The sequence below is a fragment of the Lissotriton vulgaris genome, chromosome 6 (genome assembly GCF_964263255.1).
Source record: "Lissotriton vulgaris chromosome 6, aLisVul1.2, whole genome shotgun sequence".
Taxonomy (NCBI): domain Eukaryota; kingdom Metazoa; phylum Chordata; class Amphibia; order Caudata; family Salamandridae; genus Lissotriton; species Lissotriton vulgaris.
This window is the reverse complement of record NC_141694.1, coordinates 325,619,418-325,643,499: the sequence shown is the minus strand read 5'-3', so window position 1 is coordinate 325,643,499 and position 24,082 is coordinate 325,619,418. Positions and strand designations below refer to the sequence as shown.

At 45.6% G+C, this 24,082-nt stretch overlaps 1 protein-coding gene across 2 annotated transcripts in view; it reads left to right on the top strand.

Moving 5' to 3' along the window:
• The window catches only part of TAF1B (TATA-box binding protein associated factor, RNA polymerase I subunit B), a 909,612-nt gene that overhangs the window by 697,577 nt on the left and 187,953 nt on the right, over window positions 1–24,082 (top strand). The window contains exon 14 of one of the 2 annotated variants that reach the window (XM_086926357.1): window positions 16,656–16,832. The exons of the other annotated variant lie outside the window; for it this stretch is intronic. Coding sequence (XP_086782483.1) covers window positions 16,656–16,741 — 86 coding nt within the window. The 3' untranslated portion in view covers window positions 16,742–16,832. Of the gene's footprint in view, window positions 1–16,655; window positions 16,833–24,082 lie in introns of those variants that run through there. 2 annotated transcript variants of the gene reach the window in all.

Genomic DNA, 24,082 nt, shown 5'->3' with positions numbered 1-24,082 from the left:
AGTGGGGGATAGGGTAATTCCAAACACGAACCGGAAGAAAGTTATTAATAGCAGACGCACACATGGGATTGGGTCCGAGGCACAAAAAGATCAAAGAATCTCTGACTGAATTACAATCAGTATACTGGTGGCCGGGAATGAGCGTGCAACATCAAATATTTGCAAAAAACTATCAAGACTGCAGCAGAGATCGCAGTAGTGAACCGGTCCAGCCTGTTGCACAGATACCTTTTATGGACAGGGTAATGCTGTCTGTATGCAATCCAGCGTCCTATTAATTGTATAAGACTATATTCACTTTAAAAATGTGGCCCCAGCGCTCGGCTGACGCCAAAACTGTTATAAAAGATCTGCGAGTCTTTATCGGCACATACGCAATTGCCATGTTTCATTCTGACCAGGGTCCTGCTTTTAGCTCTCGAGCGTATAAGGAGGCCATGGTCAGTATGGGCATTGGGTTGCGATTCTCTTGTTCATTTCACCCTGAGGGAAACAGTGTAGTGGAAAGAAAAAACCGAGACATAAAGCAATCTATAACGGCGGAGGTATTAGGTTCGGGTGATGGGTGGGTCAAACATTTAATAAGTGTCCAACGTAGTCTTAATAATTTGCCAAGAAATTCTCTAAAAGGTTTCAGCCCGTACGAACTATTGTTCGGAACTAGAATGCATGTTCAGGATCTTGATAATCAGGCTTCAGTGGTAAAAGATGAAAATAAAGACTTTGACATCAAAGCTCGTGTGGCTATTTTACAGGACCTGAATGAAACAAGAAAATCCTTAAGCAACATAAAAATAAAGCAACAGCCAACTACCACTGAAGACACACCACCAGTCTCAGCAAGACCTGTCTGTATTTCAAAGATTGGGGATCTGGTCAGAGAGAAAATAGCGGTGAAGAAGGAATTTGGGCCTTCTTACAGACAAGCAGTACCTGTCTTAGCAATCAACGGAACAAGATCAGTAGTACTACCGCCCCTTGCTGGTAAAAAGGAGAACAGAGTTGTATCAATCGACCTGGTAAAACCACAAGCATGTGGCCTATAATCAACAGTAGGCCAAGTGGACTCCCAAGAAACAACAGAATACCCAAATTTGCAACAATCCAAGAGGTTCAAACTGAAAGACTAATCACATTTGATAAACCTGCAGTTCACGGAGAAGGACTATGCAATAATGCCATGGAACTCGTGCCTCTTGAAACACAGATTGAAACAGTTCGTCATGGAACTCCAGTCTACAATGATGTGGCATCAGAATGTGCTAATGAAAGACAAATTGAGAAAACAATTCCAACAATTGACAGAACTGCCTCTGGTTACTTCATCAATTTCGATAACTTTTCTGAAGATCAGAGCGACCCTGAAGTTACACCAGAAACAAAGACTTTTAAAGAAAAAGCAACAGAACTCTTTCATCAACTAAAGGAAATGTATCTTATTTCTCCATGGTTAGAGTTTTGGTTTGGGCTAGGTGTATTTTCCCTCCTGCTTTGGCTCATCATGGTACTTTGTTTGGGAAAATTCATTGAGGGAAAATACAGTTCAATAGACACAGCAAGTCAGAACATCAACTTAGTTCTAAAACCACACAGATCATCCCACGTGAAGAAAAGAGAACTATCAACAGTAAATGTCACAGGCATTTCAATACCCGGAGGGGTAGTTTGGGACAAGTCTGACTATGAAATATATGGCCCGGTTTAGATCTTGAAATATCCTCACCAGTTCAAGGTTTCGTTAAGTGACTTTGTAAAACCAAGTACATTCTCTGATGATTGGGATTTTGAAAGTATAAATAATATGATGTCAGATTTAGTGCTGTCAGCAAAATTTACAGAACACGATTATTTACAAGGTTCATCCAATTATGAACACATGTACTGTTTCTCACATTACGGGGACCATTACTTACATAAATCTGCTCAACCTAGAAATGTTTTTAAATATAACCAATGGGAACATTGTGCTACTCCACCTAAAAGCAGTTCATAAACATTCTATGAGAAGTGCCAATACTTCTCAGGGTTTAACACAAGTGATGCAGAAACATTTTATTATAAACTGTCGGATAAAACAGGGACGAAAACTATGCTGACAAATACTAAATTGATATATTCAGAAGCATTTTATGAAAAAATAATGACATTTGGTTTTGATTTCTGGAAAAACAACATTGAAACAAAAACCATCTGGGGTACAAAAGATTGGCAGGTACAAGGCCTAGAAGCATTATTTCGAGCCTGCATGATCCCAGAACAAATAATGTTCTTAAATGACACAATTCACCAAACAACCTGTCTTGGCCTAGCTAAGATTAAAGACCTTAACAAACCGTCTATTCCGAAGCCAATACCTGATAATGTAACCACAGATATTGAAATAGACGTATCAAAAATTTTACATCTAAGCAGAACACTTCCTGATTGGAAAAAGTGGTTAATCTGGCCTACTGACACAAATAACTGTCAAGATAGATTCCTGAATAAAGCACAGGGGTTAACAATGACCAGACCAGACCCTAGATACTCCCAGAGACAACATCCAGGGATAGTAACAACATACAGTGTAGGGAAGCTGTGCCTTGAATGGCTAGAATCATCCACACTGGCAGAAATTAAGCAACACTTATCTTTACTTAAAAATGGTGCTGATTTGCGCGATTTCATTCTGGTACCACGCAAACAGCGTCAGAAACGTTTCATAGCGGCAAGTGTATATGCGGCATACAAGGAGGCATGGAAAGTAATGCAAATTGAAACAGCAGAAAAAATACGAGAAATTGATCGTATTAATTTGGAAAAATCACTTTCTGTTGTGGACAATGGGTTAATGACTCTGTCCTCCAGAATATATTCACTGGACAGTATTGTATCATCTTCCATCGATATAATAGATAAAGACTTGCTAATGTTAAAACATGGCCAGTCGCAATTACGTTCTGTTGTACAGCTAGGCTGGACGCTGCAAAATCTTCCTTCAGGCTATGTGCCATGGTGTTTAATCAACACAACGTCATTGTTTTCCATCTTTAACCTTACTGATAAACAAATCAGCTTGGCACAGAAAGGAGCAGACTATACAATCCTGAGCATCGAAAAACTTGAGAGATTACCATTGACAATGTCAGAAAGACCTGTCATTGAATGGATAATACACGGGATTATCACAATTCCGATAACAACTTTCCAATTTAAAAAGTGCCTTGAGTATATACCAACGGGCCAGTATGAATGATTGGGTAAAGGGTACATTAAGTCATCATGGAAATTACCTTATACACACACATGCTACAGTGACAACAACAAAAATGTATTTCTTAGAGGTGAAAATTGCAAACATTCACTAAGCAGTATACTTTTGTGCCAGGGTATTAATTTACATGGGGCCTGTGAAGAAACTTCAAACAACCTTTCATGCCACCAGCACGTCACACCTGCACCGCAGATAGAGCCTTTCTTTAAGCAACTTTCTAACGGGAGTTACATTCTAATAACGGATCACAGCTGTTGTGGCTTGGTGCCAGGGAAAGCATATCTCGTAAGCGTGACTTCCATGGTCACTTGCTGTATGCAAGCATTGTTTCCAAACGGCCCTGAAGATTCCGAGACGCCGATTTGGCCTCCTTTGAATGTCTCTTTTATACGAATTGATACTTTAAGCAGAATGAAGTCTGTGCTTTTACAGACAACAGTGCCCATCACGTCATCAAAAGAGACATATGATCTCCAAGTTGCAAGGACAGCATCGGAGATACATGACCTTTTATCAACAAATTGCCCTGTGCATTTCACAGAAATGCTTAGCCAAATTCTAAATATGTCGGATGCCGTAGGTATCTCAAACGTATTTAAGATGATTTTTTCGGGACTGTTAACACCATTCAAAGCAATTCTGGGCATTATTCCCAATTTTGTCCACTCAGTCTTTGGCGGCATACCCCTAATGTTGGGACTTGTAGCAGGCATTTTATTTTTGACCCTCCTGCTCCGATATGGCAAGCCAAAACACAGACATGACTCCAGCAAGGATGGAATGAACGATCCTAGCAGTACGCTACCGGGACCGCATAACTAGAGTCCTTGGATTGGCCCGGCTGAGAGATCTGAACATGACCTGGTTTCTTTCATTCAGACCTATATGGCAGACCTGCATCTTACCTGATGTATGCTATGCGGAGAAGAATGCGTGTTAGACACCTGTCTTGCACTACCATCAGCAGTACCAATGGATATCGATTCTTTGCTAAGTCCTGTAACGGCTCATGCATCATGTTGTCCCCAGCGGCCACCAATCCTGATGACGGCATTCGTTGAGAGTCCTGCGCTACGACTAGGTGGCGGCAGTGAAGCAAAAAATGAAAGCAGCATCACCCAGGTACGACACTCTGTGAGCATTGCTGATCCAGACATCGATGATAGCAATCATTCTCACAACTGCCAGGTTACTGCACTATCGAACCTGGTCGAACTGTCACCTGAATATGTAGACCTATTCTTTAAGAGCCTGTCTGATATGATGTTCTCCCCTGAACAACAACAATGAGTTTTTGGAAAAAACATTCCGGCGCACAGCGTTCCCATGAACTCTGAATTCGGCCTTCAGTTTTGATCAACAAAAACTACTGAAAAGCGTTTGGAACTCTATTCCCCCGTTCACCATGAGAATTTTTTTAGGGGGGGATTGAACATTTTTCAAAATATTTACTTTTTTTGGCACAAAAACTTTTGCTTAAAGTAGAACTATTCATAAAGAACAGAACTTCTATTTTTAGTAGATCTAGAGACAATATATTACAAGGCCTCTAGCACAATTCACAGCAATTGTATTTATATGTGATGAAATAGTCTCGCCCTTCTTTTCTGTATTAAGAGACATTTCATGTGTAATTTTTCACAAAATCGTTCAACTGATTACATATGCAATAATTTTTGAATGATTACTATGCTTAAAAACGTACAGTACCTGTACTCTCATGTATTTCATATACGCCATTTCAAATGCAATATGTATTTTGGGGTGGGAAGTATTACACATGCATCTTATTGCTTTAGTTTTAGTAATTTGATGGACATAAATTTGTGGAGTGGGTGTCGTGTTCTATCTAGGACCCGGATCAATATTGTGACCTTGTGCCCCTATACGGCTATAATCAATAGATATCCCTATAATGGCATAAACGATCAGAGCCATATTTCAGTAACTCGTCTCTGCAGCTCATTAAAGTATATGACACAGCAGAAGCCACTTCCTTAGATTCCTAGATAACACTCCGAGTTCTTTCAACAGATAAAACCACCAGCAACCTGGGAAAGCCCTGCTTGCTTTGTTTTGATTAGTAATAGAACTCTAACGAGCACTGTAAGAACAACCAGTTCTTAGTGACATCTTTATTGACGTCTTATGTTCAAAAAGTTACGTCAAACAAGGCACCTTTCAGGTATAAATAGTACCAACGTTGCCTTAAGCAAATGCGATGGTGGTGAATACACGAGCAGAACAGCTGTCCCTTGCAGAGCCCAGCAGATGCGAGAAGCCCACGGACGCTGCCCCTCCTCCTCCTTGACGCGCTGAGAGAGACGCTGTCTTTTCTCCTGCCGAGAAAATCCAGGTCCGGCGTTTCCAGCCTACCCTTGCGGGTGACTGGAATATCGAGTCCTGAGAGGAGATACTAGACCTCCAACATTCTATTCCAGAGGTACGGTGCTGACTAAACCCGTAGAGAGAATTCTTGAAGCAAACCCTTGGCAAAACCAACTTAACTTAAACTGCTACTTACTTACTTCCTTCCTTCCATGTATTAGGCTTAGGTCAGGTACACTGGGGTAGGCGTAGTTAGAAGCACCAGTTGAGTACGTTAGTCAAATGTATATATGAATGTATATATTTTACTGATTTTAACTATCATATGGCTAAGAAACCATATCAATGCTTTTACAGTATTATTTCGCAATCCTCCTTTTACTGTACGCACTTTTTATAATAACAAGTCTTGCAATTGTGGCAATTCATACCTCTTGCATGAGAAGAAAGACTGTTCAATAAATAATACCTTTTATTGGAAACGCCCGTCTCTCCATTCTCTGCATACTGGTGAAAGTAATCTGCACAACTGACTGAGTGAAATAGCTGTCTATTGTTTCACACAACTCTAGAGATTGACTCTTATTCTGAGGAGCAAAGTTGTCATGTTTATGCAGTTGTTGGAAAACTGAATCCCTTCTTGTCTGAGCCAGGGAAGCTGATCACTTCCTATTCAGTCAAGAAAGTTTCCAGTGACCTCTGAGCTGGTTGGTACAAACCCAATTAAGTCTAACATAGTCAGTAGAGACCGAGAAGACCGCACTTCTACGTCTACACTACTGTTTATGTTATTCCAATGCGCAGGGCCTATAGGGAAAATAGGAACTACACTACAATGTCAGTTGTGGCCATTGAATTTGTGCCATCTATGAGGAAATTCTAGAGTTAAAAGCAAGGTGCTCTTATGCGAATGATTTTTGCCAATGTTAATCACTCAAACATATGTTGTTTTAGGAGTATTATAACTTGCTGTAACGACCGGATTTTTAGGACAGGCAGCTCACCAACCGTGGCTAACCCAGTCGTCACGTAACGACACTCTTCTCAGGCCACTATTTACAAGATATCTAGAATACTCACCTGAGAAAGTGAAAAGAAGCTATTTACAAGCCTATGTAGTCAAACATACTACTAACATCTAAGGAATTCCATATCTTATCCTATAGTTACCTCACTTTACGCTATATTTATAGTCCCGTAAGACTTTATCTTTATAGTCACCCGACTTTTATCTTTATAGTCACCCGACTTTTATCTTCATAGTCGCCCGACTTTTATCTTCATAGTCGCCCGACTTTTATCTTCATAGTCGCCCGACTTTTATCTTCATAGTCGCCCGACTTTTATCTTCATAGTCACCCGACTTTTATCTTTATAGTACTGTATCCCTAACTCTTAAGGCCAATATTATCTACACCTCTCGATGGTATACCTGTTGTCTCCCGGCGGGGTATTCTATGAGGGTCCGGCGGTGCACCTAAGGTGTACTGACGGTATTTACTACTCATAATTTAGATGTACACATAAGATCTGTCTAATTATCTCATTTGGGAGTTATTTCCTGGCTGAATGACCCTGTCTTCCATTTCTCAGTTACCTGTAAGAAGGGAATCACCCATCCTTCTATACGACAGCACTTGGTTAAAAAGAAAGGTTAATCCTGCCATAAAAACAACACTCAAATATGCAACTGGGGTCCCTTTATTTAACATTAGAATAGAATGACAGAACAAAGAAAACATTATAACAATGATTTATGTATATAAGCAACACAGTAGGAAATTAATAATGTAAGTGGAAACCTAAACATAACCTAGGAAGCAAAGAGGAATGAATGATTATATAATAGAAACATTTTAAGAACACCTCACCCTATTAAGAAGGGTCCAACTCTCTGTCCCTCTCTGGTGGAATTAGGACTCTCTCCATCACCATGGCACCACCACGAACGGACCAACATCTGCTGTCTGTTCCTCTCTCTCTGGTGGAATCAGGACTCTCTCTATCCTGCACCATCACCAACATGCTAACTTCACTCCACTGGTTCAACTGCTCCAAAAGCTCCAACTGGCAGCTCCAACTCTTCCATCTGACTGGCAACTGCTTCAATACATTCTGACAAACTGGCAGCTCCAGCTGACAGTTCCAACTCCAAAGATCATCTCTGACTGCTTCAACTCCAAAGACCAACTGACTGCTCTCTTCAGCTCCAAAAACCATCTGACTTCTACCATTCCAAGATCCATCTGACCGCTCTGCCTCTCTTCACTTCGATAATATAGAGTGCTCTCTCCTCATGGAAATTTCCAACAGAAACTACCTCCCACCAAATTCTTGTGCCAGCTCCAAGGCTCTCTGCGCAACCGCAGTGGCCAGCTGCATGTTACGTCTAGACCCCAAGAGACAAACACATTTCTTCGATAATAATACCCAGCAACCCCTAGCTTTTGGAGGGAAAGCCTGGCACCCCGGGTGCTCACCCCCTCCCCTAGAACCAGTTTAGGCTAGATGTGCCAACATTCTGGAAGGTCCTGGCACTGCCTGGGAGGAGGGTATAAATAGGGGGAAGTGTCACCAGAGGTTCAGTCAGCGCAGGGACAAAGAAGAGAGGGGACCTGCTGTGAGGTGCTACCGCCACATGGGCCTGTGAGCTGGGCCCTGCACCCCTATAAACCCCCCCGCTGCTGTCCCCATGGGCCCCTGACAAGGGAGGGCCCCTACCCAGGTCCCTGACACTGTGGGAACCGGGAGTTACTCCAGCGCTGAGGGAAGGAGGTGCCCACATGAGGAGGAATGCTGTGGGCTTGAACCCCCCAGGAGGTGAGGAGTGTGCCCCTGGGGCTGGCTGTGGAACTGTTCACCCCCCTCCGTGAGGTGCGCCTGTCAGACGCTGTTTGGGGAGGTTGGTGCCCCCAGGAAGCTGTGGCCCCCTTTGGAAGTGCTGCTGCTGCATTGCCTTAAGCGTTGGACTGGGAGGAGCTGCGTGTCCTTAGAAGCCCTGGACTGCCTACCCAGCGCTGTGGGAAGAAAAACGCGTTGTCTGAGGGCCTGCTGTGTCCCCCTAGGAAGCGCTATAATCTGGAAGCACTAATCTGCCCCAGAACTGCCGTGTGGGCGCAAGGAGCAGTGCGCTGTGAATAGCGCTGTGGTTTGAGTAGTGGTGCGTGGTGGAAAACGCTGTTTCCTGAGGAGACTGTGGCAAGGAGCAGTGTGCTGTGAATAGCGCTGTTTGAGGAGGCGCGCTTCTGGCGCTATATAAATAATTAATTAGAAGGGAGCCTACCCCTTATTGATGCCACCGTCACCGCCGCAGCCCGGCGCCGCCAAAGAGACCCCCGCCGTGTTCGGCGTCGTTGCGGCGGCCCCCGGTACCAGGAGAGGGCCGCCGAAGTAAGGAAGGGGCCGCGCTAGGCCCTGAGGCCGCGGCACTCACGTCATGTGACGGGGGCGCCCGGCCGCGTCATTGGCCCGCCCCCGCCAACGCCGCGAAGGGATTGGTTGCCGGCCCGGGCGGCCGGAAAGGCAGGAAGAGGTCGAGTCGGAGCCCCGGGTCCCCGTGAGGTAGGAGGGGGACCCGGGTGAAGCTTTGTTGCGGGGCCCCCGTGCCAAAGTGGGAGCCCCGAGAGAAGCACCCGGAGCGGGAGGCCACCCCGCCGGTCTGTGCCCCCACGCGAGGGGCCGGTGAGGTAGGCGGGCCGGGGCACACTGTCGGTGCCAGCCCCGCCTCCTGATCTGAGGCTCCCGTGAGGAAGGAGGGAGCCCCGTCTGGGCCTAGCACCACGCGGAGGCTGCATGTGAGTCCCAGGCCCCCTGTGAGGAAGGAGGGGCCCGGTTGTTGTGAGAGAGGATGGGGCAGGAAGGCAATCTATCGATGCCTGTCCCTCCACAGAGGAGAGCCCCTAGCACCGTGCCGGTCCGAGGGGACCGAAGGGGAGACGGACAGTAGCCACGAGAAAGCCCCGTGGGGGTCAGCAAAGCCCGGGCCTCGAGGCACATTGTCGGTGCCTGCCCTACCGCGAAGGAGGCCCTGGACAGCCCGGTGAGTGTGGGCAACTGTATACGGTGTGGGGGGGTAGAGAGGGCAACGGGACACAGGGTCGGTGTCCGCCTTCTACCCTGCCTCTATTGACTAAGTGGGGCCCAAGTGCCTAGAAACCAAATAAAGGCTGTTGGTGACTGCTGCCTCAGAGCCCCAGGATACCAGGGAGGCGTACTGAACTGCTTATAGAAGCCCCTGCTCATCCTAAGGATCACAGGAGGGAGGTAGAAGGTTGTAGTGGTCCCCAGGGAAAGGGTTGTCATGCACAGCCAAGTGAGAGGCCCATTGGAATGCATCTTCTTGCTTGTTGCCTAATTTTCCCTGAGGTGTTTTAGACCTGACCTCCCACTTCTATAAGTATGCCCCGAGGAGGGTTGCCCTAGGTTGATGGTAGTGGGAGCCTACCCGTTTCTGTACAGGTGTTCCTTATCTAAGAGGAGGGCCCCTACCTGATGTTAATGCTAGGCGATGTATGTTCTGCCTGATGATTGATACACCTAGCCAGGTGACCTGCCTAATGGAATGCCATTGTTACCTGTTGCCAGATGGTCCCTGAGGTTAGGCCTGGCTCTTAGGTTACTGTTTATACGTTTGTGGTGAGGCCACTTTCCTACCTAATGGTTAATTGCATGCTTTTGTGCCACCGTGCAGGTGATTGTGCCTTTTATTACAGGTGCTCCTATTTATGAGGTACTATGATGCCCTGATGTTTTCTTTTACAGGGGTTGGGTTGGCGTGATTGTGCATGATATATATATCTATGCTAATGTGGTATTTTGCAATTACAGCCTTCCCTGTAGGATGAGAGTCTGAGTTGGCCCCGCCAGATTGGGCTCCAGATCTAATGACAATTTTAACCCATCCTTTTTCCCTTACAGCATGGACTTTGGACTACTTCCTATGTAAATAATCACCCCTTTATTCACTTGGCTCTGGCGCCAATTGGCGTCATGTTGTAACACTACTGTTTTGCATTCTTTTGCCTTGCAGGTTGGAAACGCTACTAAACTACATATCTTTTTCCAACTCAAACTGGTGTCCTGCCTCTTTTGTGGTGTGCCTGGTGTGTTGACTGAGGGTACTGCGTGAATGCTTCGCATGTCCTCGAAGTTTGGCCTGCCCGCTTGATGCCATGCTACCCCCTTTGAGACTTGGGCAACCCCCATTTCCAACACAAAGCATTAACTTTTGGGGTAAAAAAGAGAGACAAATAGATATCCATTTATTGGCTGATATGTATAAAGTGACACCAGAAAACCTGAATAAATCTCTGCTTCCCCACTTAACCAAATTGTATGATACATATGATCTTAGCCACCTTCAAATACGTGAGATCAGAATACCAGCTGTACAAAATCTAGTGTGTTTGATTTAATAGACTATAATGTTACTCTATATATAAGAATTTTAACAACATAAAGGGTTCACAGAACAACTGTCCTTGCCTCTTTAAGGTAATGCACTTTTTTGAATGTTGAAGAGACGTTATCATATTTTATGTGAAGTTTGCTATATAATTTACGTGACAAACATTTTTGGGGTTAGGCTCGTGCAGGGTTTCCAAGAGCCAAGCTAGACCAATGCCTCGGCTCGCCCTATTAAATTGTTGGGATCGTTCACCTCTAAGAGGAACCCACACAATTCTGACTGTTGGGGTCGATACTACGTCACTAAAAAATAACACCCCAGTATCTGGGTTATAATTTATGCATAGTGCACTATGCAAATGCAGATTGCGCACAATCCAATTTGAAAAACGTAAAATGAATACAGTCAAATGTGGAGAATTGTTGGAGAGCAAGATCCTGGTAGGTTTGAAAATCTAGCCTTAGTCGAACATCTTTGCTGTCCTTCCGCCATGACCCCGTCAGCTATGTTGACATGTGGGGCTTCGGTGGGTGTGAAAAGGGGGTGCAGCAGTGAAGAAACTGGTTTGTGCGGGGAGCCCTAGGCTGGAATCGATGGTGAAACTTCCTTAGCCGGGCATGCATATGCAAAATACGATCACAAAGTGTAAATTGCGTATACTCTAGCATTGGCGGTTTGAAAAAATCAATTTGAAAAGGCACTAAATATAGACTCATATTAGGCAACTCCCGTATTAAATACGTTGTGGAGCTTCTGCCCTTAGAAAATCTATTTTCATGGGCTTTATAAGAGCTAGCTCCCAGCTGAGCATGTTTCTGCTAAAAGAGACCAGATAATTAATGCTGATATGTTGGGCCCACTCTTTTTCATGTCATGTACGATGCATTGTGAATATTTACTGTTTCAAAGTAAGCTGTTTCCATTAATGACACTGCAGTAACAATTAATGATTGATAGTAGTGTATTGTTTTGTGGTATTTATATACAAACACAAACGCTGGGTCATTAAAGTAAATATATCATTGAAAGCTAGATTTGAATACTTTATTATAGCCTAGTTATAATTTTTTTTAGGGTGCAGCCTTTGCAGATACTTACAGGTACACAGCAACAAGATCCGAAAATTATATATTTTTATGGGTACACATTATGCACTGTATTGCCTTCAGGCACCAGAGAGGCATCGGTTAAAAATATGAGTTTTAAACAGGAAGGAAATTAGAATGTTTCCCCTGTCAAATATTAAGAGCCTCGTCATCCTTTCTATAATCAATTTATTTGATTGTTTATGCGTCATCTATCCTGTTTTTAATCCTTGCTTTAATTGTATATCATATGTAGACTGCATCACTGGTCAATCTGCCACGTGCATCTTTTCACTTTGTTTTAAGTTGTTCTGCCACCTTCTAATTCCATATAAAGGGTAGAAAATATAAGTAATTAAATAGGGAACACTATCATTACAGAGGACACTTTACCAATCATATGTCAATCTGATGTAGATACAAGAAAAGCACGAAAATGCTAGAAAATGCCCCTAGACCCCCTCCACCCGTTCGCAAAAATGTAATTTCTTGAAAAGAAAAAAAATAAACATGCTTGATATTTACAAGTACCTTATCTCCACCAACTGTAAACGTTTCTAAATAACTAGCAGTTGAGACAGACATTAATCAGGAAAGTGATGCAATACTTTTGCCTGGAGCACACCTGACGTCTTTCAAGGTTTTGAGTCATAGTAATTATGAGAAGGCTCGTGTTTCAGAGCAAGAGTCATTGCATGGCTGTGAGTCTGCTCCAGTCTGCCCCTGAAGGACTTTTCTGGCTTGTCCTGTGCTTTTCCCAGTTGACTTGACGATCAGTGTAGATATTGCAAGTGCGAAGAAAAACCAAAGGAAATGATGGACTGAGCGTTGACAATACAAGCACTCACCCCCAGTCAACTGATCTGGGTTTAATCCATCACCGTTCTTTAGCCCACTCTGCCACCCCAGTTCAGACATGGCCATATGCAAATCAGTCTGACCCTGTGCCTCATGGGAACAGTCCAGCCCGAATTGCCAAGCCATGCCTTCCCTCGACCGGAAACAAGCTACCGAGGACCAGTTTCTGGCATTTCAGCCGTCTTCAGCCCGGCTTGCTTGAATCCAGTGGCAAAGTGAGCAAGGGACTCACGTCTGAGCATACCCTGCCAACTGATGGCGAACAAAGAAAAACCAAAGGAAATGTTGGACGGAGCGTTGACAATACAAGCACTCACCCCCAGTCAACTGATCTGGGTTTAATCCATCACCGTTCTTTAGCCCACTCTGCCACCCCAGTTCAGACATGGCCATATGCAAATCAGTCTGACCCTGTGCCTCATGGGAACAGTCCAGCCCGAACTGCCAAGCCATGCCTTCCCTGGACCGGAAACAAGCTATCGAGGACCGGTTTCTGGCATTTCAGCCGTCTTCAGCCCGGCTTGCTTGAATCCAGTGGCAAAGTGAGCAAGGGACTCACGTCTGAGCATACCCTGCCAACTTATGGCGAACAAAGAAAAACCAAAGGAAATGATGGATGGAGCGTTGACAATACAAGCACTCACCCCCAGTCAACTGATCTGGGTTTAATCCATCACCGTTCTTTAGCCCACTCTGCCTCCCCAGTTCAGACATGGCCATATGCAAATCAGTCTGACCCTGTGCCTCATGGGAACAGTCCAGCCCGAACTGCCAAACCGTGCCTTTCCTGGACCGGAAACAAGCTACAGAGGTCCGATTTCTGGCATTTCAGCCTTCTTCAGCCCGGCTTGCTTGAATCCAGTGGCAAAGTGAGCAAGGGACTCACGTCTGAGCATACCCTGCCAACTTATGGCGAACAAAGAAAAGCCAAAGGGAATGATGGACGGAGCGTTGACAATACAAGCACTCACCCCCAGTCAACTGATCTGGGTTTAATCCATCACCGTTCTTTAGCCCACTCTGCCACCCCAGTTCAGACATGGCCATATGCAAATCAGTCTGACCCTGTGCCTCATGGGAACAGTCCAGCCCGAACTGCCAAGCCATGCCTTCCCTGGACCGGAAACAAGCTATCGAGGACCGGTTTCTGGCATTTCAGCCGTCTTCAGCCCGGCTTGCTGGAATCCAGTGTCAAAGTGAGCAAGGGACTCACGTCTGAGCATACCCTGCCAACTTATGGCGAACAAAGAAAAACCAAAGGCTTGGCAGTTCGGGCTGGACTGTTCCCATGAGGCACAGGGTCAGACTGATTTGCATATGGCCGTGTCTGAACTGGGGTGGCAGAGTGGGCTAAAGAACGGTGATGGATTAAACCCAGATCAGTTGACTGGGGGTGAGTGCTTGTATTGTCAACGCTCCGTCCATCATTTACTTTGGTTTTTCTTTGTTTGCCATAAGTTGGGAGGGTATGCTCAGACGTGAGTCCCTTGATCACTTTGCCACTGGATTCAAGCAAGCCGGGCTGAAGACTGCTGAAATGCCAGAAACCGGTCCTCGCTAGCTTGTTTCCGTTCCAGGGAAGGCATGGCTTGGCAGTTCGGGCTAGACTGTTCCCATGAGGCACAGGGTCAGACTGATGTGCATATGGCCATGTCTGAACTGGGGTGGCAGAGTGGGCTAAAGAACGGTGATGGATTAATCCCAGATCAGTTGACTGGGGGTGAGTGCTTGTATTGTCAAAAATAAAAAAAGAAATTTGGGTAGGATCACCATCTTGGCGATGGCCAGCCTCCCAGCCAGGGACAGTGGAAGTCAATGCCAGCACCCCACACATCTTCCAACCACTTCTTTAACTGCCTGGAGTTATCACACCAGAGATCATTGGCATCCCTGCTGAGCCATTTCCCAAAGTATTTTCTGGGCCATCTTCCCACTTAATCAGTTATTCAAGTGTGAATTTCTCAGTCACCTCTGTTAAGGGAAAGAGGGGGGACTTTGACCAATTAATTTTGACTCCAGAGAGTCCTCCAAACCTAGTGAATTTCCTGACCAGGGGGTCAATATTAGCTTGTGGGTCCTTGACATAGAGCATCACGGCATCCGCATACATTGAAACGATGAACATACGGGGTGTAAAGACAAGGCCACGCTGCATGTGATGTTGCCACAGGCGGCTCAATGGCTATTACAAATAATATTGACGAAAGGGTGCATCCTTGTTGGGTCCTCGTAGTCACCAGGAAGGCAAAGGTAAATCCATTAACACGCAGACAGGCTGTCAGTTGGGCAGATAGCAACCCAATCAGCCTGTAGAAAACGAGGACTTTCACCAAGACACAACAGCAAGATGAACAGATAGGACCATTCAAACTAATCAAATGGCTTAGTAGCGTTCAAAAATAACACTGCAGCCTTCATGGTTTACTCAATAGTATGGAGAAGGGCAAAAAAGATACACAGGTTGTGGGACAAAGACTTGCCCGGAACAAATCCGGAAGGGTCAGACCACACCATGGCCAAGTGCAGGGAGAGCAGTTTCGAAGCGATCGACTTAGTCAGAATTTTATTGTCCAGATTGATCATAAATAGTGGATGGTAAACATCACACCGTCAGGGGTCCTTACTGGCTTTGGGAATCGTGACAACCAGGACTTCTCTAAGTGACAGAGGGAGAGAGCTTGTAGCCAGCGCCTCTTCATACATTGCAAGGGGGTGTGTGCCAGCACAGGGGCGTATTCCTTGTAAAAAGCTGCTGCCAGGCCGTCCAACACTGGGGCCTTATCAGCTGGCAAAGCACTGATGACCTGGCGCACTTCTTCCACCGAGAAGGGCTTGTCCTGATATTTCCTTGTCCGTCCTCTAGCCACAGCAGATGGATGGAGTCAAATTATTCCGCCAGATTGAGGAGGGTGTTGCAGGCTACTGCAGTTTGTAAAGTTCAGAGAAGAAATCGACCATTGCCCCTTGTACCGCCTCAGTACCAACTTACTGATGGCATTGTTCATCTTGGAGTTCACCTATGCAAGGACTAGTCCAGGGTTACGCAACATATGTATTAAACTCTTCCCTGCTCTATCCCCCTCCCTGTATTTTCGCACCTGGGACTCCTTCCCTAAAAAGTTGACCTGCACAATGCTCCACCTTTTCGTATTCAGTCAATTTACCTCAGATGGATGCCAGTATCTCAGTGTTACAGTCAGAAAAATACTGGAGTTCTAGTTCCCTGACATAACCAGCAGAGTGGCTTTTTCATTTACAACTGTGTGTTTTGTTTCATTCCAGACTACATACCTGGCATTAAAGGATATTTGGTTGACATGTTTCAACATAGGTTTAACATACACCATGTTTTTTTATTGTTGACTTAATTTCTAAAGTAATGTGTAGCAATGTGGTCCCTGCGCCTTCTCCTCTCCAGTGCTCTGCTCCCATCTATCGGCTGGTGGACTGGTGGCACAGGATCTTTATCCTCTGAATTGTCATATAGATACGCTTTGCCTATATGATGTGTTAAGTTAGCATGAGCTTATTAGGAGTTTAAACGCCATTTTACCTTTCTGCTGCTTCTGCACACGACACATATCTGTTGCCTTAGCTTTGAGCCTAGTAGAGTGTTTTGCTTCACGCGAGAATAATATGTTCTTAATCTGATATCAGCCTTGCTTGGTGAGCTGTGTCTGTACAGTGAGTGCTGAAACCTTATATACATTTTCTTGTCTCATAGAGTTATACAGAACTCCTGAAGAAGGCAGTAGCCGAAACGCGTTGATTGGTTCTGTGTATTATCACCAAAGATCATCGCAACTATAACCTCTCCTTCTCTATGTTGTCAATAATTTATAAGATAAAATAATCATGGTGTAATTAGGATCAATTGACCTTTGTTGTTAAAAGATATAAATGAGATTCATTATCAAATGGCACAAGAAGTAAATGTATAATTTTTAAATAAACAAAAGTTTATAAAAAAAGTATTTAATAGAAAGAATATTTTTCTATCTTTTTGTTTAAATTTGATTTATAATTAGAAGTGTACAACGTATGGTTTGTCCTATAAGTTCATGCACTGAACCCTGTGCTACTTGTCCATTTTTCAAAAACTTTGCACGTTCCTAGACATAACATACATGCAGCTGCGGCCAAATTCTGGCTTCAGGCAAGTTTTATATTGCTTTGCACAAGAGCATACAAACACACTTGATGGTGCTTCGCATGCAGAGAGCTGGTGGAATATGATGTGATCCCTTACCACTAGGATCTTGAGGTATGGGGCCGCCCTGCTAAAAACCCAAAGAGACCTTTTTAGATACAATATAATATACTAGCTAGGGAGGGTGAGAATTAGGTGTTACTGAACTCTATTAGTTTTAGCATTTTACCATGCTTTCACCTTTTGTAATCTATGGACTAGTGACTATGCTGATTACTTTGTTTCTTATAATATGTTGCTTGTATTAGCTAAGATACTGCGTTTGAGAACACTGCATTAGTAACTAAACATTTCAAATGGGCACGTGTCCTCATTTACTCTTTGTTCTGGATTGAAATGATTGTATAACGAAAGAGTGTTCATGTGTTCCACGTTACCTGAGGTGTACTAAGTCCATGTTCTGGTTTGTCTAAACATTGGCAGTCTGTGATAACCAATGAGACACTGTAGCTGGTCTGGTAGGGGATTTTGGGTACTGAGGTGAGTTTTGGTACACCCTAATTCACTGAGGTTCCAAGTCTCTATGCACAGTTCTGTATGAGAACGGAATCCCTGCGACAGAATCGGAGTATGACACCTCAATGTATAGGCCTCTATTGGTGGCAATATTGTGTAGGATGGCACACGTAGCTACTTTCTGACAGATACATCTGCCTGTGGATTCCTCACATTTTGAATGTCCCCTGCGCCAGCATTCCGCAGAAACGTTTTCCTTGCTCTCTACGCCGACGAGTTCGTCACAATATTATGGCTCCGCTCGCGACTCCCTATGACGTCACTGGAGCCAAAAGAGAGCCTCGTCGGTGTGATGGCGTCAGTTCCCTTTTTTCCGCGCCGTCGACACGTAACGGTTTTCTGGGTCTCTCCATACTGTGTCGAGTTACTTTGTTGTTTCTCCAGTTTTAACTGTTGCTTTGCGACGGCTACTTCGAGGAAGTCAGGAATTAAGCCCTATAGAGGGTGTGGTGGTCATATGTCCATCACTGACCCCGATGAGGACTGTTTGTGGTGTTTGTCATCGGACTACGACATGGAGGGCTGTTCCTGCTGTCGTAAACTGAACCCAAAGGCTCTGAAAGAACGGACGGCCATGCTTTTTATGGCAAAAGCAAGGAAGGAGAAGAGAGGTTGAAAAAGATCCAAATCGAAGTCGTCGACTTTGCATGCTTCGAAGTCAAGGAAACACAAGAAGAGGAGGAGGCATGGCTCTCAACGCCGTTTGTTGAAGGAAAAGACTTCGAGATCACCTTCTCCGGCTCCTCGACGTCGTCAAAATGGCTTTGTGTCTCCTTCGCCATCTCCTCAGGTGACTGCGTAAAAATCTCCTCCAAAAGGTACTCCGACGCAGTCGCCGACGCAGAGGGACTCTCCGGAGTCGGAGGGCTTGCCTGTTCAGGATGATCCTTCTCCTGTACATGAGACTGAACCTGTGGCTCCGCCAATGGATCCGGCTGTTCCGACATCGGATGATCCTCGTGTGGATGCTGACTTCAGGTTCAGATCCTACGCATTTTTTAAATGCAATGTATGGCGTGTGTGCCAAGGCAGCCTTCCCCTCCGGAACACCATCAGGTCCCGTGGGTCCGCCTGGCCTTCAATTTGGGCGTGCCTCCGCATTATGCCCAGGCACCCTTCGTGCCTTTCATGCCGACGGCGCCGTCATGGCAGTCTCTGGCTCCGAGAATTTCGACGCACTATATGGAGTCCCCGGTGCCATCTGGTGGGCCTTCCTCTCTGCTTCGTACGGCGCCGATTCCACCTTCAGATCCTCCTTCGATGCTGGATCTGTTGGCACCGCCGATGCCGAGGTTTCGCTCGAGGAGAGAGGCGCAGAGACTGTTGGAGGAAGAACAATATCACAGAGAGGAAGTTGAAGAGGGTGAGATAGAGGAGTCTGTCGATGATTTCGAAGGGATTCAGGAGGCAAGTGGCCTGGACACCTTCCCTGAGTGAAAGCTTTCTTCTTCAAGGGCTTCTCCACCTCAAGAGGTAGCTCCATATCATCCCGTTATCAGAAAGGCTGCAGAGCTTTTAGAATTGCAACTGCCTACAGCAGAATATAAGCCAAATTTTCTCACAGAAGTTTTGCATTCGTCATCTTCGATAGTTGAGCCGTTGTTGCCTTTTAATGAAGCTTTAACTGAGCCTATCCTGGAAGTATGGCTTAAACCGCTCTCTTCTCCTGCTGTGTCTAGATCTCTGGCAAGAAGATATAGGTCTGCTCCAGTAGACCCTCCCTTTCTTTCTACACATTCGTCTCCATAACGTTTGGTGGTACAGGCGTCCTGTTCTAAACAATCTTCAAGCACTTTTCCTCAGGCTCCTGCCGACAGGGACTTTAAAATGTTGGAGCAATCGGCTAAGAAGGAGCTAAAATTAACTAAGGCTACCTGTTTGTTGGGACGTTGCATACATGCATTGATGGATTCGGCTTAGCAATTAGCGCCCAAGTTGCCTGATGAAGAGCAGGGACATTTTATGGCGGTTCTGTCGGAGGCTTAGGCTGGTGCTCGGCAGGTTATACAGTCTGGCGTGGATACAGCTGATTCGGTGGCCAGTTTTATGAGCTCCTCCATAGTTACCAGGAGACAGGCTTGGCTTAGATCCTCTGGTTTTTTCCCCAGACGTACAGGCTACCCTTCTTGATTTGCCCTTTGATGGTTCAAAACTTTTCGGGTAGAAGGCTGATTCTGCTCTTCAGAGGTTCAAATATAGCAAAGCCACAGCAAAATCCTTAAGGTTACTAACCCAGTCAAAGGGGTTTGGATATAAGAAGTAACAAGGGTTTGCAAGGTCTTCCTTTCGTAGCAAGCGACAGCCTCAGCAACAACAGCAGCTAAATCATCTTTATAAGTCCTTCAGAGGAAGAAGCAGGTGTTGCCAATATGGGTCAGCCCGCAATCTCTCCTCCTCCTCTTCTACCTCTCCTGCTCCCCCTGGTAACGCAGGAAAGCAGCCCTAGATCCCCCGTCCTGGAACATGTGGGTCCTGTAGGGGATCAGCTTTCTCACCTTCTACAGGGTTGGAAATTGGTCACGTCAGACCTTTGGGTTTTAAACCTAAACCTTGTAGGGAATGGGTACGCCCTTCCCTTTCAGGAACTTCCTCCTCCTTACCCATGTTTCTGTTCGGAGGACCATTTACTTCTTCAGAAGGAGTTCCTTGCTTTATTACAAAAAGGTGCGATAGAAGTGGTTCCGGAGCAGGAAAGGGGTCAGGGATGCTACTCCCGGTATTTCCTGATCCCCAAAAAGGATTGCAGGTTACGTCCGATCCAGGACCTCAGGGTCTTCGATTTTTACCTCAAACAGGAGAAATTCAAGATGCTGACCCTTGCTCAGGTTCTTTTGGCGCTGCAGCAAGAGGACTGGATGGTGTCGATTGATTTACAGGATGCATATTTTCACATCGCCATCCTGAAGTCTCACAGGAAGCATCTCTGTTTTACGGTAGGCTTGCAGCACTACCAGTTTACGGTCCTACCATTTGGACTTACTACTGCACCTCAAATCTTTACAAAGGTGAAGGCAGTGGTGGCAGCTCATCTCAGGAGGTCAGGGATCCCGGTTTTCCCTTACCTTGACGATTGGCTGCTCAAGGCGAAGTCACCGGAGATGGTGCTTCATCATCTGCACATGACTGTTCAACTGTTGTTCAACTTGGGTTTTTCAATAAATGTGCCCAGATCTCACCAGGTGCCTTCTCAGCACAACCTGTTCATAAGGGCAGTACTGGATACTACTGTGTGTCGAGCTATTTGCTTCCTGCATTTTGTTGGTCAACCATGCATGCTGGCACATGATGACACTCCAGTAGTCCCTCCGCAGGCAGTGGTATCAACACAACAGAGATCTCAGGTAGTCAGTCAGTCAATCTCCAGAGACGCTGCGGCGGAGCTGACTTGTTGGAGTGTGCAGGGCAACCTGTCTCAAGGAAAGCCCTTTCAGCTTCTCCACAGGTAGCCACAGTGATCACGGACGCCTCCACTTTAGGGTGGGGTACTCATCTGGGGGATCTGGAGGTTAAGGGTCTTTGGTCTCCAGAGGAAAGGTTGCTTCAAATCAACCTTCTGGAATTGCGGGCGATGCGTTTGTCATTAAAGGCTTTCCTTCCTTCCCTTCGCGGTCAGTCGGTTCAGGTCCTGACAGACAACATTGCCACAATGTGTTACATCAACAAACAGGGAGGTGTAGGGTCGTATCGTCTGTCAAGAGGCTCTGCGACTCTGGTCCTGGGCTCAGAACCATCAGATTTGTGTGTTTGCAAATCATCTAGCCGATGTGCTGAATGTTCGTGCGAAAGGTCTCAGTCGGCATTACTCGGTGATCACAAGTGGCGGCTTCATCCGGAGGTGGTCCATCACATCTTCCAGATGTGGGTGTCTCCTAGGTTGGACCTATTTGCCACTCACGAGAGCGTGCACTGCCTGTTGTTCTGCAGTCTCCAGTATCCAATGCAGAGAGCGTTGGAGGACGAGTTTCAAATTAATTGGAGCTCGCAACTCCTTTACCATACCCTTGATTCCTCTGGTTCTGAGGAAGATTCGCCAAGACCGGGCCCAAGTTATATTGATAGCCCCGGATTGGCCAAGAAGGGTGTGGTACACAGATGTACTCCACCTCTCATCGCACCCTCCTCTCCGTCTCCCTCTCAGGGCAGACCTCCTCTCGCAGTCACTGGGGCATGTTCTACACTCCCACCTCCAGAGCCTGCACCTTTATGCCTGGAGATTGAACAGGGCAACCTGAGTTCCTTTTCTCTCCCGCCGGATGTGGTGGATGTCATTTTATCGTCCAGGTGACAATCCACTAAGTCTATTTACTCCTATAGATGGTTGAGGTTTGTTAAATGGTGTGGAGAGAGATCCATTGATCCTTTAAAGGCCCACTTGTCAGATGTTCTTCAGTTTTCACTTTTCTTGGCTCAGCAGGGTTGTGCCGTGGCCACTGTTAAGGGCTATTTGTCGGCTTTATCGGCGTTTCTTTGTTTGCCGGATCAGCCGTCTTTGTTTAAATCTCCCATTGTTTTGAGATTTATAAAAGGCCTTACCAATAGGTTTCCGCCTTCCCTCTTTGTTAGGCCTCAATGGGATTTAAATCTTGTTTTGACTTTCTTGATGTGTTCCCCATTTGAACCTTTACATAGTTGTCCTTTGAGACACCTCAGCCAGAAGGGTGAGTGAGCTTCAGGCTCTCAGTTCAAAGCCCCCGTTTTTGACCATACATGCTGAAAGGATGGTCCCCAGGATCAGGGCTGCTTTTCTGCCTAAGGTAGTTACTCCCGTTCGTCTGGGGCAGTCCATAACTCTTCTTGTTTTTTATCTTCCCCCCCTCACCCTTCCAAGGAGGAGGAGAGACTTCGCTGCCTGGATCCAAAAAGAGCGGTGAGCTTTTATTTGGATAGGACTAGAGACTTTCGATTGGACAATCCGCTTTTTGTGGGCTATGTTGGACGCAGGAAGGGCAAGGCTGTGCACAAACGAAGTCTTTCTTGGTGGACCATCTTGTGCATCAAGATCTGCTACACCCTGGCTGGTAAGGAGCCTCCTGAAAGTATTAGAGCTCATTCTACCAGAGCCAAGACATCAACGTCTGCTTTGGCCAGAGGTGTACCTGTAGTGGACATTTGTAAGGCAGCGACTTGGGCCTCCCTCCACACTTTCGCAAAGAGCATTACTACTTGGACTCCGAAATGAGTAGGAAGGGCCACTTTGCGCAATCTGTCCTCCAGGATTTTTTGGTATAGAAGACTGGACACCCTCCTCCGGGAGTGGGACTGCTGTGGGATTCTATTCAAAAGGTGAGGAATCCACAGGCAGAAGAACAAGTTACTTACCTTGGGTAACTCTAGTGGATACAGTATCTACCTGTGGATTCCTCACTGACCCACCCTCCTCCCCGATGTCCACCCTTGTATACCTTAAAGGTGGCTTTGTTTAACATGTTTGTTTTGCATTGTCTCTTCTATCTATCTTTGTGTGTTTATAGGAAATGCTTTTATTCTTTGGCTTTCCTCTCAATTTTACACTGTCTATTGGTATGAATTTTATGTACAGTGTGTACTTTCAATCTGATGTCGGTCCACCTGTTTGCCTCGGAGGCACGGAAAAAATGGGTGGAACTGACATCAGCACGCCAACTAGGCTCTCTTATGGCTCCAGTGACGTCATACGGAGTCGCGAGCAGAACCAAAGTATTGTGACGACCTCGTCGGCGTGGAGACCTAGGAAAAAGTCTCCAGAACGCTGGTGCATGGGTTATTCAAAAGGTGAGGAATCCACAGGCAGATACTGTATCCACCAGAAAAAGTGTTACCGAAGGTAAGTAACTTGTTCATCTCACAAGATATTTCGGGTGCATATTGTAACGCACCCCCACTCTTGTGCAGGCACGGAAATAAGTTTTCAGTAGGCCAAATGTCAGCTCAATTACACTCCTTGTGTGACGATGTGCACTGTTATATTGGCACTAATTTTGAGATTTATGGCATATGCACCGTGACCTGCAAAACAGACATAGTTGTGATGCTACATGACAGATTGAATAGGTGACAACAAACACCTATCTGTTTGTAAATTTCTATACTGAACTTAATAGATATCCATAATCAAACTCCCCTCTTTCCTGCCATCTGTATGTTCTGCTGTGTCTAAACATGAAGGAGTCGTGAGTGCGTCGTGTATATTGTGACACAATATCAGTTACCTGTATGTTGGGGGAATGTGCATTTTTCCTGCTTCTGGATATATATTCCAGATGGGATGGGGCCGTATTGCCACTTGGCTCATCTATACACTCTATGACATGGGGGAAATTTGTTATCATGTAACATTGTAAATTGGTTCTATGCATTTCATGGGCATTCCTGGGTAGGTATATGTGTTGGTGAATGTAGATCAGCATGGCATCTAGGAATGCACAGATGAAACGTGAAAGTGCACT